Below are 16,160 nucleotides of genomic sequence, written 5' to 3' on the forward strand. Positions count from 1 at the left end.
GCTAAGTATAACAGTGGAGCTTCTGGAGCAGATGCAGTCCAGTCATCTCAGTCTGCTGCTAAGTCGACATGGGAGCGCGCGCTCCTGACGGAGAACGAGGTTCCCCGGGACCAGCCGCGTCGTCGTCGGGTCTGGAATCCTCAGGATGCACTTTCTACTCGGTGGTGAGTGAGCAGAGGCGGAGTCGTGCGCGGCCTTGAGGCCCCCCTGACAGAGTATCAGATGGAGGTGGGTAGTAATTGGTACTTCGTGCGTGCTAAAATTATTTTAAGTGCTGTTTGTGTTTGGAAGCAAAGCTTTTTGTCAGGCCTGAAGAACAAATTACTACTACGTTGGTTCTCTGAAAAGCTCGTCCCCCGCGGCAGCTCCCTCGTGGGGCAGGGCTCCCCTGAGCCTGTCTGAAATCGGGGTGTTCAGCTGCTCTGCCACCGCACAGACTCAGAAAGAGGGCTGACAGTAGCACCAATATTTGTATATTCAATTTCTCAAAGTGATATATCTTTAATCATCTCTACATAAGCTTGATCTAAAAAATTATGAAGAATGATGTCATATATATTCAAAAGAACTCTAAAATACCGCATGTGTTTCTTGAGGTTATTTTATTACATTGATATGTCTAAAATCAGCTTTAAAAGTTTTTCTTTTCTCAGTGCTACAGGTCAGAATCAATACAGTGGGGCTGTTAAAATCTAGCTGTCACACACAGACTTGATATTCATTTTAAATGTTATCTTCAGATTAAAGCAAAGCAAAAAAAAAAAAAAAAAAACAGCATAATCAGAAAAGCATGATAGGATGAGTTTTCAAATGTCATTTGGGGAATTAAAGTCCTGAGTTTTTCTAAAGCAGCATAGAGACAGATTTCAGGAAACAGTCTTGCTATCAGTACCTCCAAATTATTTGGGAAATCGGCTGCCACTGAAAAAGAGGTGTTCTCCCCTGCCCACCCCTGACAGATCGAGTATTTGTTTCAAGTACCGGTTTCCAGGGGTGTTTTCGCGCCCTCGTTTAGCGAGCGCGGCCTCTCGGGGCTGGTCCCCGGCCTCCCTCGCCCGCGGGGCTCATCTGTTTTCCCGCGGGTGGTAGCGGAGCCCGTGCTTCCCCTGCGAGTCGTAGTCGTCGAGGTACGGTAGGTGGACCCACTCAGGTGGGTAGGTGGCCGTGGTGTAGACGAAGCACTCCAGGGGCGCGCGCGCGCCCTCCAGGGCCACGTGCAGGCGGGTGCGCTGGTACATGTCAGGGCAGTCCTCGAACTCGTCCAGGAAGCGCAGCATCCGCTCGTCCACTTCGTAGACCTCGCCGGCCACGAGGTGCCCGCGGCCCGGCAGGTTCAGCAGCCGCGGGATGTTGTGCTCGCCCGCGATCACCAGCGGGTAGGGCTCCAGCGTGCGGGCCCGGCCCCGGAAGGCCGCGCGCCCGTGGGCGCCGTCCAGCAGGACCCGGTGGTTGGGCTGGCCCGTCTTCAGCGTCCCGTACACGAACACGGGGGCCAGGCAGCCGGAGCTGCGGGCAGAGAGGATGGTGGACAGGTCACGGGGGGGCGCGGCCGGCTCGCTCCCCAGCGGCCGCCCTTCACGGACGGGGTCCCGGGGGAGGGGCCGGCTCTGAGACCAGACTTTCGAGGAGACAGTCTGTTAGGGGCTTGGGCCCCGCAGGGCTGCTGTTTCATGGAGAAGTTAGTTTTCAATAAAAGGACTTGAAACAAGTATTACAGAAAAACAAGTAATAATAAGCAGACAGAAATATATACACACGTATAGACATAGCTATGTATGTGTGTGCTGTGCTTATTAGCACGCTCATACCACATACATCTGCAGAGGTGTATTTGTGTGTGCACCTGTATATAATAATCACCTGTTGTCGGTGCCACAGGGAGCTCCGGTTTCAGCGCTCCATTTACACTCTGGCCCTGGCATGACCTTCACCGCACCGCTGTGTTCCTTCCTTCTTCCGGGTCCCCGAGGTTAAGGATGCCAGCCTGGGACTCAGCACGGCGGCCTCGGCTGCAACGAGAAGGTAAGTGTTTACCCCCTCCTGGGTCTGGGCCCAGACTCCATTACATAATAGACCGAAAGTGATCGGTGCAAGGGACTCACGCAGAAACAGAAAGGGAAGTTCGGAGGCCAGGCCCCTCCTCTGAGACTGGCATCCCGCTGCCCCGCTCGCCCCCAACGCGCCAAACACTGAGAGACACCAGCCACGTGGCTGGGTGGCCTTCAGGGAAGTCACACGCGCAGGACGGGGCTTTCTTCCCAGCAAACCAGAGCCGGTCTGGGGGGCCGGGCCTCGCCCCGTCTCTTCAGGGTGTCTGCGGCGGATGGGCAGAGCCCCGGCGAACACGGCTGCCCACTCGTGCCCGCCCGTCCTCCCCGCTGCCTCAGCATCAGCTGCCCGCCTGGCGCAGGGCTGAGATCTGACAGGGCTGAGCTCCAAATGGTGCGGGGAGGCCAGGCCGGCGTCGGGGGGCAGCCGGGGCGGCTGCACGGGTTTGAAAGTCAGGGTGTGAGTGAGAACCTGGACTCGGGGTACAGGGAGAGGGGGCAGCATAGGCCCCCTGCTGCCGAGGGGACGGGGAGGACCAGCCAGCCCCGCCTTCCAGCACATTTCTTCCGTAGCAACTCCAGGTGGAACCCAGATGCACGCTCCCACCCTCGCCAGACCATCCCCCAGAACCCTGGTGGCCTGCGGCCCGCCCCCCCCCAGCCTGACCCCGGGCCCTGCCGGGCCCTCACCTCCCTTCCCAGGTGACCCCCCACCGAGCGCCCCCCCGCCCCGCCCCGCCCCGCCGGCCTCCCCCGCCCCAGCCTGCTCTCTCCTGGCGCCTCTTCTCTAAACCACGGCCCCTCCTGGTAACCACAGAACGAGAAAAGCCGAAAGGGCGCCGGAAACCACCCAGTCCTCCCGGCCCGAGTTCCAGGTCGGTGAGGACTCAGGCTGCACAGCTGGGCCTGGCCGGTGGGGGGCTGCTCCACTGAGCCCTCGAGTTCCCGCGTCCCCTCTCTTTGATTAGATTTAAAGTTGCTCAGTGTCCGACTCTGCGACCCCACGGACTATATAGTCTATGGAATTTTCCAGGCCAGACCCATGGACTGTACAGTCCATGGAATTCTCCAGGCCTGAATACTGGAGTGGGTAGCCTTTCCTTTCTCCAAGATCTTCCCTGGGATCTTCCCAACCCAGGGATTGAACCCAGGTCTCCCGCATTGCGGGCAGATTCTTTACCAGCTGAGCCACAAGGGAAGCCCAATGTGTCCATAAGGTAAAGTCAAATAACTTTACAAGAATAAAATCTCTACCCATTCCCACTCCCTTGCAGAGACCCGGTTAAGCCTCTCGACTGTTGCATTTGCTATTTGTTAATATCTCCATATTGTTGGTTGTACCGCAGCTTCCTGATGTTTTAAACCGTCTGCCTTCCTACCCCAAAGCAGGTGAGCACAGTGTTAGTTTAAAGGACAGACTTCGGAACCAAGTTGCCTGAGTTGAAATCCCTGGCTCTGCCATTTACCAGCTGTGTGGCCTTAAGCAAACCACGTCGCCTCTCTGGACCTCGGTTTCCTGGGCTACCAGGAAGTCGTCTAAGCCTCCTGCCTCGGGGACGCGGGGAAGGCGCAGCAACTGACATCGCGTGCTCGGTGAGTTTGCATTAAATGCGCCTGTCACTCAGCCCCACCAGGCTCACATCACAGATTTTGGTCAAGTCCATATTCAGTTCAGCATCACAACTATGTAAACACTGCTCTCAGATAAAGCATACAGTGTACTATGATTAATTTCCTTTCTTGGACAACTTTTTGTTTTTCTTTGAATTAAAAATTGTTTCAGGTTGTTTTTCCCCCTCTCTTCTTTTTTGTGCTTTGCTCAAGTTTCTCTGACAGTCCGTCCTTCGGCCTCATGATTTCTGAGAGCACGGTAAGAATCCTTTCCGCCCTGACCACCCGTCGCCTCTGTTCTTCCCTGGGGCCGTGGCTCCCAGTGTCCCTCCTGCCCTGGCCTGGGTCTATGGTGCCCCCGGACCCCCAGGCTTCTCCCAGAGCCCCGTCCCCGGGTGCCACGGCCCCTTCTTGGTCAACTCCCTCATTGAATTGAAGCTTCTTCTTTACCAGCCTCAATTAATAGTGTACGTAGGATGAGGACAGAGGATGAGATGGCTGGATGGCATCGCCGACTCAATGGACACGAGTTTGAGTGAACTCCGGTAGCTGGTGATGGACAGGGAGGTCTGGCGTGCTGCAGTCCACAGGGTCGCAAAGAGTCGGACACAACTGAGCGACTGAACTGAACTGAGGATGAGAATTCTAGAACTGATTTCCTTCAGAACTCTAAAGGCATCTCTTCTTTGTCTACTGGTGTCCCAAACCCATGCTGAGCCGCCCAGGCAGGTGGGACCCACCGTCCTTTGAACAGAAGCAGGCTCTTCTCTCGGGAGGCTCCTAGGGTGGTCTTCTGTCCTGTGGATTGTGAGGTCCCACAGTGCGGACCCTCCATGTGGGTTTTTCCATTCATTGTGCCACAGATCTCCGGTTGAAGACTCATCATCGTGGATACCAGGAAGCTTCATCCCTCTCCTTCCTTCCTGCATCTATTGAACTCAGATGGTGCATATCCTGGGTTAATCTCCCAATTGTCTCTTTGTAGTCTAGTTTACCTTCCAGTACTTCTATTATTTTTAAAACTATTTTGCCGTGATGTTTATCTCCAGGATCTTTTTCTTGTTCCCTCCTGTCATAATCATCCTGTTTCTTTCTCAGCATAATACCATCTCTTCTCCTTGGGATGATATTAATTACTGTGAATTTCTTCAAGTTTTTATCTTTCCCTGTATTGCCGCTCCTTCTCCGAAATTCCTCTTTTGTTTCTTTGAGAGGGTTCCTTCAAATGTCTCAGTAATCCTTGGCTGGCCTTTCATGTTGAAAAGTGAGATGCTCTATAGGAAGCTGTGGGGGGAGCCTGGCGGGGGCCTGGCTAACCACTGAATCCCCGAGTTGGTGGCCTTTCCGCCCTCCTGGTCTTCAGGGCGCCCCCTCATCCCGCCTTCAGCTGGGCCTGGACCCCCGGTACCAAGCCTCTCTGGACAGTAACCCACCCTTCCCCCTGCTGGGGAGAGGGCAGAGGGGGTCTCTGCTCCCTGCACAGACTGTCCCCCACCCCTTGTCCTCACCCTCTGGTGTCCAGGGCCCTGGTCGGCTGGCTCCCCGCCGGGACTTAGGTTTCCGGGCCCCTGGGTGCCGTCAGTCACCACTTGTCTCTGTGCTGGCTTCCAGAATTGTGTCCGCTCTCTCATCTTTTGTCTTTAGGGGTCATGGCGGTGGCACTTGGGGACAAAGCAGGGAGAAAGGGACCTGTTCCCTCTGCTGCACCACCGGGCGCTCCGTCACAGGCCCCGGGCTCCACCCCCAGGCCTTCGCGGAGGCTCAAGGTGGACAGGAAGGAAGCGTGGCTGCTTGTGGGGAGGCTGGCGAGAAGAGTTTACCAGGGTACCGGGGACATGCGTGTGTCACCAAGGCTGCTAGGAGAAAGCCAGTGATCAGCAGCCGTGGGCACAGAGGCTGGTGGTGGGGACCTGGCTTCTGCCAGGTCTGAGCAGGGGACCAGAGGCAGCGGCTGCAGCAGAGGGCGAGGCTGCGTGGCGCTCAGCGGGCAGCAGGCTGCGCGCCCCGAGGCCCCGGGCTGAGCCCAGGGGCACACGAGACACCGCCTGCCCGGTGAGAAGGCCCAGGGGAGCCAGACTGACTCGTTAACAGGCAGCTTCAAACAGAGGAGCCAGGAGGGAGCAGGAGAGTGCCTGGAGCAGAGGTGGGGCGGCAGGAATGGGTTGGGTAGGCAGCGCGGCGCCGTCTGGAGCCACCGGAAGCGGCCTGGGCTGCGGAGGGACAGCGGGGAGGCGCCAGGACGGAGCAGGTTCTCGGCACAGGCTGCTTCAACCACAAAGTGAGAAAAGGAATATTTCACCCAGGAGGAGGGGGAGGGCAAGAAGGTCTGGTCAGAGACGGCAGAGGACGGCGTGCCCAGGAGGGCTGGCCGACTCCCAGCCGCGTTCACAGTGGTGCTGGGTCTCTGCGGGTCCTGCGCTAAAAGCCTGGATGTCAGCGTGCGCAGCCGCATCGGCCCCTAAGAGGGGTGGTGTCCGCCCTGCTGAACACGCGAGGGAACGCAGACAGTGGCTCAGGTGGGGGGCTCCGCGCCCGGAGCTCGACCGGGTCAGCACCGGGAGCTGGAGCTGGGCCCAGGTGCGCTGGACGTCTGGGTGACCCGTCAGGTCAGGTCAGGAAGGCCGCAGGCTCTGCAGTGGCAGCAGGGACCTACCTCTCTCGACTCTTCTCCCCCCGCCCCCCACTCCCCGAGGTAGAGAAAAAATAAGAGAAGGAACTGATTTTTAGATTTAAAAAGACTGTACAGCACCCAAAATGTGAAAGTCACCATCTTAGCCATTTCTCAGGGTACAGTTCAGTAGCACCGCGTACAGTCACACCGCTGCGACCACCACTGTAAGCGTCTCCAGAACTTCCGGTCTTGTAGAAGTGACTCCCTCCTGGCAATCCCAGGCTGCTTTTGGTTTCTATGAGCCTTGACTACAGGAGGTACCGCATTTAAGTGAAAGCAGGCAGTATTTATCTTCTTGTGGCTGATTTATTTCACTTGGCATGGTGTCCTCAGGGTTCACCCATGCTGTAGTGTGTGTCAGAATTTCCTTCCTAAATTAAGGCTGAATGATACTCATATGCGGATGCCACATTTTGTTCGTCCACCTGTCGATGAATGTTTGGGTTCCTTCTACCTCCTCGCTATTGCAAAGAATACTGCCATAAACATGGGTACACAGATCTCTACAGAATCCTGTTTTCAACTTGTTTGGATATAAACCTGGAAACGTGCTGCTAGATCATACGGTGATTCTGCGTTTAATCTTGTGGAGGGACCCCTGTATTGTTCTGCACAGCGGCTGCACCATTTAATGCCCCCACCTACAGTGCCCAAGGGTTCGTGTCTCTGCAGGCTCACCAGTGCTTGTTATTTCCTTCCTCCTCCCTCCCTTTCTCTTTCTCTCTCTTTTAAATAAATAGTGGCTATCCTAAGGGGTGTGTGAGGTAGTATCTCATTAAGGATTTTTTAAAAAAATTTTATTGGAGTATAATTGATTTACAGTGTTTCAGGTATATAGCAAAGTGATTCAGTTATTCATATATTCATCCTTTTTCAGATTCTTTACTCATATAGATCAGTACAGAATGTTGAGTAGGGTTCCCTGTGCTATACAGTAAATCCTTATTGGTTATCTATTTTATATATAGTAGTATATGTTAATCCTGTGTTTATAATTTATCACCCCCCTCCCCCAAGTTTCCCCTTTGGTAAACACAGGTTTATTTTCAAAACTTGAGAGTCCGTTTCTGTTTTGTAAATAAGTTCATTTGTATAATATTTTAGAGTCCGTGAGTGACATCATATATTTGTCTTTCTTAGTATGATAATCTCTATGTCCATTCTTATTGCTGCAAATGGTATTATTTCCTTCTTTATGATTAACATTCCATATGTTTATACACACACACATCTTCGTTATCCATTCCTCTGTCAATGGGACATTTAGGTTGCTTATGTCTTGGCTACTGTAAATAGTGCTGCAGTGAACACTGGGGTGCACGTATCTTTTTGAGTTAGTTTTCTCCAGATACATGCCCAGCAGTGGGATTGCTAGATTATATGGTAGTTCTGTTTTTGGTTGTTAAGGAACCTCCATACTGTTCTCCATGGTTGTGGTACCAGTTTACACTTCCACCAACAGCAGCGAAGGCTTCCCTTTTCTCCATACCCTTTCTAGCATTTATTGTTTGTATACTTTTTGATGATGGCCATGTTGACTGGTGTGAGGTAACACCTCATTATAGTTTTAATTCACATTTCTCTAATAACTAGTGATGCTGATCATCTTTTCATGTGTCACTTGTATGTCATCTTTGGAGAAGTGTATAAGTCTTCTGCCTATTTTTGTTTTTTGATATTGGTGTATTTTTGAGATTAATCCCTTGTTGATTTCTTCATTTGCAAATATTTTCTCCCATGCTGTGGGTTGTCTTTTCATTTTGCTTCTTTGTGGGTTTTAATTTGCATTTCTGTAATGATTAGTGATTTTAAACATCTTTTCATGTTGGCTCTATCTTCTTTGGAGAAATGTCTATTCAAGTCCTTTGCCTGGCTTTTATTTTTTCCATTATTTTTGTTGGTTGGAGGCTGATCACTGTACAGTGCTGTGGAGGCCTCTGCCACACGCTGCCATGAGTCAGCCGCGGGTCTACATGTGCCCCCCTCCCGGTCCCCACCCCCCCACGTCCTTTGCCTGGCTTTTAATCAGATTGTTTTTCATTGTTGTCATAGGAGTTATCTGGATCTTCTGAATATTAACCTTTTATTATATATATGATATGCAAATATTTTCTCCCATTTCATAGGCTGCCTTTTTACTCTGTTGATTTTGTATTTTGCTGCACATAGTTTAAATTTTGATGTCACCCAACTTTTGCTTTTACTGCCTATAGCTCTGGTGTCATAGCCAAGAAACCCCTGCCAAGTCCACTGTCATAAAGCTCCTGTTCTGTATCTTCTCCTGAGTTTTATAGTTTTAGTTCTTATGTTGAAGACATCTATTTTGAGTTAATCTTTGTGTATCATGTAGATAAAGTAGGGGTTCAGCTTCATTCTTTTGCATATAGATACCCAGTTTTCCAACAGCTGAAAAAAACTTTCACTCCATTGGTCTTTCCACCTTTGTCAAAAAATCATTTGACCATACATCTAAGGATTTATTTGTAGGTTCTCTATTGTGTTCAATAGGGCTTCCCTGATAGCTCAGTTGGTAAAGAATCCGCCTATAATGCAGTAGGCCCCAGTTTGACTCCTGGGTTGGGAAGATCCACTGGAGAAGGGATAGGCTACCCACTCCAGTATTCTGGCCCGGAGAATTCCATGACTGTATAGTCCATGGGGTCACAAAGAGTTGGACATGACTGAGCGACTTTCACTCTTCATTGCGTCCAACTGAATTTGCCTTAATGTCAGGATCACACTATTTTGACTGCTGTAGCTTTGGAGTATGTTTTGGAATCAGGACACATGAGGCCTCCAACTTGGTTTTTCCCTCTAGATTGCTTTGCTCTTTTGCAGTTCCTTGAAATTCCATATGAATTTCAGGATGGATTTTTCTATTTCTGAAAGAAAAATACTATTTGGAAATTTTGACAAGAACATTAAATCTGTTTAGGTAGTACTGACATCTTAATAATTTAAGTCATAATCCATGAAGATGAGATGTCTTTCCATTTATTTCATTTCTTTTGATCATGTTTTGTAGTTTTCAGTGTACAAGTCTCTCACCTCCTTGGTTAAGTTTATTCGTAAGTGTTTTATTCTTTTTAATGTAATTGTAAGTGGAAAATTTGGAGGGAGAGTGTTCATTGTTAATATATACAAATGCAACTGATTTTTGTGTACTTATTTTATCCTGCCACTTTGCTAAATTCATTTACTAGTCTTAATAGTTTTCTTGTGGAAATGTTAGGATTTTCTACATAAGATCACATGAACAGAGAGAATTCCACTTCCTCCTAATTTGGATGTCTATTATTATTTTTTCTTTTATCACTATACTAAAAATAAGTGGTAAAAGCAAACATCCCTGTCTGTTCCTGATCTTAGAGGAAAAGCTTTTTCACCACTAAGTGTCTGTCAGCTGTGGGTTTATTGTATACAGGCTTTATTAGGACGGTCTAATTAATTTCTTTCTATTCCTAATTAAATGTTTTTACCATGAGGTAGTGTTGAATCTTGTCACATGATTTTCTGTATCAATTCAAATGTGTTTTTTCCCTTAATTCTGTTAATGTAGTGTACATTATACTACGGTATATACTGACTGATTTTCATATGTTGAACCATCATTGCACTGCACGAGTAAAGCCCAGTTGGTCATGGTTTATAATCCTTCTAATGTGTCACTGAATTCTCTCTCAGTATTTTGTTTTGAATTTTTGCATCAGTTTTCATCAGAGATACTGGTTTGTGTTTTTTGTATAGTGTCTTTTTCTGGCTTTGGTTATCAGGGTAGTGCTAACCTCACTAAACGAGGTTGGAAGTGTTCCCTCTTAAATTTTCAGGAAGAGTTTGAGGAGAACTGGTGCTGATTCTCTTTGCATGTTTGGTAGAATTCAACAGTGAAGCTCTTATTTTCTTATTTTGGTTCATATTTTCATTGTGGAGGGATTCTTGATTGCCAAGTTGATCTTCTTGCTAGTAATAGGTCTATTCAGATTTTTTGTTTCATCATGATTCAGTCTTAGTGAGGTGCGTGTTTCTAGGAATTTATCCATTTAGGTTACCAATTTATTGCCATACAATTATTCATAAGTATTCTCTTACAATCTTTTTCATTTCTGTAAAATGGGTTGTAATGTTCTCACTTTCATTTCTGATTTTATTTATATCGTCTTTTTTTCTTAATCTAGCTAAACATTTGTCCATTTTTTGCTCTTTTAAGAAAACCAACTCTTGGTTTCATTGATTTTTCTCTTTTCATGTCTGTTCTAACCTTTATTATTTCCTTCCTCGGCTAGCTTTGGGTTTAGTTTTTCTCTTTCAAGTTCCTTGTTGCCCTATACTCTGGTCTTTGTCCATCACGTTCAGCTGATTTCCAAGGACTGCTGTGAGGGTCACAGCCAACAGAACACGTGCAAAGACTATTACACTGGTCAGGTCCTCCCAGCCTGTAGGCAGGGCTACCTCAGAACACGCCTGGGATCCAGTCCGGTCAGGAACACACCGGGCCCCTCTGGAGGCGCCAGCATCGGGGGGTGGCGCCTCCACTATGGAAGGGGGCACTGCCCTCTGAGACTCACACGTTACTGTGTCTCCCACTCCATCCTCCTCCTGCCACGGAGGTCCTTCCACGGCCCTGGGTTAGGGTCGGAGTCTGGGATGAAGTGTAAGGACTTGGTTCAGAAAATAACACTGGAGGTGTAGGTGAGCCGTGTGGGCTTTTCCAGAGCAACTGAAGATTGTTCATCTCTAACGTGAAAGAGGTGCTCCCGGGTCGGCCCACTGAAGGGCACTGTGGTACGGGGACGGGCCTGAATCAAACTCCCGCCTCTTCCACCTGGCACATGTGGTCTCTGGGCACGTTCAACTTTCTGAGCGTCTGTGCCTGCTGTTTAAAACTGCATTCATTCATCTGTCTCCCTAAGAGCTAATCTCTCCTGACTGTGCCAGGCCTCAGGACCCAGTGAAGGTTAATTCCCTCTTCCCTGTGACTGTATTCCCACCGAAGTTCTCCACTCCAACTGCTTCCTATAGCAAGATCTTACATATCTGCTAGCTTATATTCTTCTCAAGGAAGCCCCTTACAAATCAAACAGAAAGGAATATTCTACATAATAAATGGGAAAGGGGAATCAAACATTAGTCATGACCTTAATTTTGTAGAGCCAAGGCCAATACCCGGGAAGGTGACATTACATAGAAATGATCATGGGTAGGCCAGTGTGTTGATTCCAACTCTGTAGAAAATCAGTTCAGTAACTTTCTTCTGCAGAAGAGGCTGGCTTATTTCCATAAAAGAAAACCTGGCAATAAAAAGTCAACCTTCTTTTTTAGGAAATACTGTAGCCTGATAGAAGGAAAGAATTCTAATTTTCTACATTTTCTCTACTGAATTATATCCCATTTAATATTAGTTTAAGAATACTACTTATATAATAAAAAAAATTAATATTCTGCATTTCTGGCTCCCTTCACAAGAAAAACATCATTACCTTTGACTGTGTTTTGAACAACACACACAGATCCTTCAGGAAGAGCCTCGTCCCTGTGGGGATTGAGAAGGGATCAGAGTTAAGCACTGAAACAAGCAATTAATTCCCATTAGAGGATTAAGGCACTCATGTTCACTTTGAATCAGAAAAATGAATTGCGAATAAAATCCTGTACAGCCAAGAGGTTACTTGTCAAAGTTAATAAATTAGAGCACTGAAGGGCAAAGCGGAAGGCGCAGAAGTGGAGCGGCCACAGGAGCAACTGGTGAGAAACTGGTGGGGTTGTGTGTTCACTGGACGAGGTCCACGGTCAGGACGCTGCAGCAGTGGGGGGGCGGGCAGGGTTCTGTCACGTGGTGCGGTCTTTAATCGATGCATTTGTTTCATGAAGAGAAGCCTGAAGGGGTTTCTACCCTGTCATGTCACCACCCCCATGCATAGATTTCCCTCTAGTATCTTACCATTAATATAAAGAATCAATGAAAAGGGACACACAGGAATTAACATTCAACTTGGTGCGTCTTACTTTTGGGGGTTTTAGAGCAGATTCTAAATGAACTCAGTGTTTCTGCAGACAACTTTACTGATGTATGAAGCCTGGACCAGGAGGCCCTGCTGTGATCAGGACTTAGTCACCCTCCCCTTGGGAATCCTGAAGCCCAAAAGCCAAACCCTTGTCTCAAGTCCAACAGGTCAGGAATAATGTGGACGTCCAGGGGTCAGCCCAGAGGTGGAACAGGCTCAGAGAGAGTCTCAAAAAGTTTAACTTCAGCAAAATTTGGTGAGTTTAACATTGTCAATCTTTAAGAAAACAAAAACATTCATGGAAATGTCCATCTGGTCTGGCACTACTTGAAATGCCTCTGTCACTTACTCAGCAGTTTTCTTACTGAAACAGAGTCCATCTAGAGTGTCCTATTTCATTGCTGAAGCAGAAATTGAAAGTAATTATGAGTCCTTCACATAATTGTTGCTTTTTTTCCTGCCTAATATTTTTTCTTAGCCACCTGGTGGCAAGAGTGTAAAAAGGCAGGATTTCACTCAAGAGTTTAATCTGCTGGTTTACGAATTAGAACTGTTGTACACACCGGGACCATATTTAGAAACACACACATGCCAGGTGAACCAAATAGAAAAAAGCTAATATTTAACTCTCCTTAAATCCTGCAAAACGACGTAAATGGACACCAGCGTCTAACATGAAAACAACCTTTAGAAAAGAGGCGTCTCTACAAAATATTCATGCTGGATTAATATTTTATGACATGAGGCAATGCTGCAGAGTTAGAGAAAACAGTAAGGTCTAAGTGTCATGGTTTCTAAGTGATAAATCCTTAAGCCATGAACAGCACCGACTGCCTGCCGTCAGGGTTGGATCAGAGCGCGCTAGAAAAGGCAGGAGCAACGACTCGCTCGGGTCGCAGAGAGTTACGGCCCGAGGAGCGGCTCTGCCACGGCCGGCTGGGCGCAGGACCGCGGCAGGCAGCCTGGGGACCGCCACTCACCGCGGCCTCCCCGGCGGCCGTGTCATCAGCGCTCCTCGGTCGACCTCGTGTGTGACACGCGGCTCCCCCAGACCAGTGGCCGCGGGCCTCAGTCACACGCGCGTGTGATGTGTGCTCGTCTTCTTGTTCGGGCACCGCCCTCCCCCCTCTAACATTCCTCTCCCCCGAGAGACGCCTGAGTGTCTGCTCCAGTTACACGGAAATCCCTCAGCAGCTCCTAGGGCTGTAGGAAACAGGTGGGAAAACAAGCCGCTCGACCTCTGCCCCGGCTCAGGCCGCCCCTCCCGGGCCGGCGGCCGCTTTGATGCCCCTCCTCGCCCGCTTTCCTCACGACAGCCCCGGGCTTCCTGCCGCCGCCGCCGGAGACCCCGGAAACGTGCCAGCAAGGCCGCGTCCTGGCAGGCGCCTGCGCAGGTTCTCAGCCTTCCCGGGTCCCCTCGCCCCTCGGGGCCGCCGTCCTGCCCTGCCCACGCCAGACACTCCTAAAGAAAACTTAATACCACTCTAACGACCACCGATGCCATCTCCGAAACACAGGGAGCACCGGGGAGACGAGGTGGCCCTCGCCCGGGGAGCGCCCCAGGCCGGCGGGGCTGCCGGGTCCGTGCCCGAGGCCTCGGGGAGGGCAGGGGGCTGAGGGCCCGCGCCAGGAGGGCACCCACGCCTGTCCCGCCCACAGCCGGACCCCCAGGAAGCCAGGCCCCACCTGCGGGCGCGCCTGCGGCTCTGGGGGGAAACACGCCACTCGCAGGACTGAGGGCATTTTTGCTGTGTGGCCCGGGTTAGACCGTCACCTATGCGCTCATTCTCACTCCCCACCTCACTGTTTTACAGGCAGGAGACAGAGATGAAGGGAGGGACACAGACGGCAGCTGCAGACCTGCCTTCGCCCCTCCTGCCTGCCCGGCGGAGACTGCCAGGTGCCCTCTCGAGGCCTCCCGCCCAGGCTCGAACAAGACCAACGCCCAGCCGCGGGGGCGCCGGGCAGCAGGGCCCGGAACACCCCGCCAGCTCCACTTCCTCCCTGAGCCCTCCGGCCCCCGCGGGCGCTCCCCAGGCACGGAGCACCCAGCAGGCAGCCTGCCGGGGATCAGCACGTGCGGCGGCCCCTGTCCTGGAACCCTTAACGATCTGCTCCGAACCTGCGCTGTGTGAGCCAAGCCCGGGCCGGCACTGCCGCCTCCTGGCCCGGAGAGCAGCTCCGCACAGCCCCGGCGGCGCACGGCGGAGTCCTGGTGGACCCGCGAGGGGGCTCAGCAAGGCTCGGAGCGAGGCCGAGGCGGCATCTCCATGCACGCCCGGGGTAGCCCGGAGAGGACGCCTGTCCCTTCCTGGCAGAGGCCGCTCCGAACGCAGAAGGAGGCAGTGTTCACGCCAACACCGGCAGGAGAGCCTGCCCCCCTTCCTTCCACCGGCCCTCCCGGAGCAGGCCGGCCACACATGGGAGACGCACAGGGACGGCAGGGCGACCCGCAGAGGCCCCGGTCCCCGTCCTCGATCTCTGGGGGCCCAGCACTGGGGGCCGGCGGCGGACTGCCCGCAGAGCCTGCACGTGTTGAAAAGGGAAATCAATGCAGGTGAGAGAGTTCAGGGCAGTTTCCAGTTCTGACAAGAATAAAATATGTATGTATGCACAAGTTACAAAATATTGTCATTTCTGTGATTCCACATATGAAGTAAATGTTCCTATATTTGCATTTGGGCTTCCCTGGTGGCTCAGAGGTTAAAGCCTCTGCCTCCAATGAGGGAGACCTGGCTTCGATCCCTGGGTTGGGAAGATCCCCTGGAGAAGGAAATGGTAACCCACTCCAGTATTCTTGCCTGGAGAATCCCATGGACGGAGGAGCCTGGTAGGCTACAGTCCACAGGGTCACAAAGAGTCGGACACGACTGAGCGACTTATTTGCATTTAAACTTAAAACTGAAGTTGTCCAATATAAAGATAAAGGATAAACTCAAGGCTGAGAATTTAACATAATAGTAAAATAACACACAACAAAATGTAAAATAGCGGCTAAACACGGTTAAATCAAGAGAGACTGAAGAAAGGAAAAGACTTCCTATTCAAGACCTTTAACAGCATTTTCCCCTGCTTCTGAACAGGGGACCCCATGTTTTCATTCTGCACTTTGTTCTGCCTGGAACCACTCTCTCTAAACTGTTGAAACCATAACGCTCCTCAAGAGTAGGGTCTAGCATTCTCTTCATGCTTCCCACATCACCCAGCACAGTTCAGGGCGTGCAGTAGGTACTTAATAAATACTTGCTGCAGTAAAGCAAGGGGTTTCCCTCTTGCTCCAGATTCCCAGGGAGACCCTGCAGCCTTCAGCCTATTGGGAATCTCTCATGTTCTCTTTGTCACAAAAACCACAGGCTCAGATGCTGCCCAGGGTGCAGACTTAGGGAAGCCACATCCAGTCTGGTGCTCTGCTGCCGCCTCCTTCAGAAGCCAGACACGGAGGCACGGGTCAGGCAGAGCGTCCATGCACCATGAAAGGCCATCATCCAGAACCTAAGAAACCACCCTCCAGGGACAGCACTCAGACCAGTGTGTGTTTGGGGCGGGTCTTCTTATCTCTACCAGGGGAGCAGTTCCATGGGTGCATACATTTGGCAAAATCATCCACCTGTGCACTTAATGTGAGAGTTTGCTTGTGTGTAAATTATACGTCAAAGAAAGCTGACTGAAAAAAAAGATTCAGTGGGATCATGGAAAGAAGGCAATCTGTAGGCCACTCTGCCTGTAATTATTACCAGTTTATATTTTTCTCTGAGTTCAACACACTTCACAATCCCTAATCAATAGCAAAAACTTCCCTTTGAATTTCCACCAGCATTGAGTAGCTCT

General features: G+C 50.5%; 2 protein-coding genes across 9 annotated transcripts in view; one reads left to right on the forward strand and one right to left on the reverse strand.

Annotated features, from left to right (window-relative positions):
• Positions 1-585: 585 nt before the first annotated feature.
• The window catches only part of GGACT (gamma-glutamylamine cyclotransferase), a 48,160-nt gene continuing 32,585 nt past the window's right edge, over positions 586-16,160 (reverse strand). For 5 of the 7 annotated variants that reach the window (XM_043892493.1, XM_043892492.1, XM_043892494.1 and 2 more), the window contains 3 exons: positions 11,808-11,860; positions 1,861-2,009; positions 586-1,506 (listed from right to left, as the gene is read on the reverse strand). In XM_043892493.1, the coding sequence (XP_043748428.1) occupies positions 1,065-1,506; positions 1,861-1,922 (504 nt within the window). In that variant the 5' untranslated portion in view covers positions 1,923-2,009; positions 11,808-11,860 and the 3' untranslated portion in view covers positions 586-1,064. The remainder of the gene's footprint in view (positions 1,507-1,860; positions 2,010-11,807; positions 11,861-16,160) is intronic. The other 2 variants (XM_043892497.1, XM_043892499.1) reach the window with 1 other exon arrangement.
• On the forward strand, positions 3,327-15,073 carry LOC122687061 (translation initiation factor IF-2-like). 2 transcript variants are annotated; one of them, XM_043892491.1, is made up of 3 exons: positions 3,327-3,641; positions 3,873-3,918; positions 14,147-15,073. In XM_043892491.1, exon 3 carries the CDS (start codon positions 14,160-14,162, stop codon positions 14,919-14,921), a length of 762 nt encoding a protein of 253 aa, XP_043748426.1. In that variant the 5' UTR covers positions 3,327-3,641; positions 3,873-3,918; positions 14,147-14,159; the 3' UTR covers positions 14,922-15,073. The 2 variants fall into 2 exon arrangements, with proteins under 2 accessions (XP_043748426.1, XP_043748425.1); XM_043892490.1 differs by lacking the exon at positions 3,873-3,918.

Source organism: Cervus elaphus, chromosome 30 (genome assembly GCF_910594005.1).
Source record: "Cervus elaphus chromosome 30, mCerEla1.1, whole genome shotgun sequence".
Lineage (NCBI taxonomy): Eukaryota > Metazoa > Chordata > Mammalia > Artiodactyla > Cervidae > Cervus > Cervus elaphus.

Bases quoted from the DNA above. Each gene is read 5' to 3' on its own strand.
- LOC122687061 (XM_043892491.1), top strand. From the start codon at position 14,160: ATGAAGGGAGGGACACAGACGGCAGCTGCAGACCTGCCTTCGCCCCTC.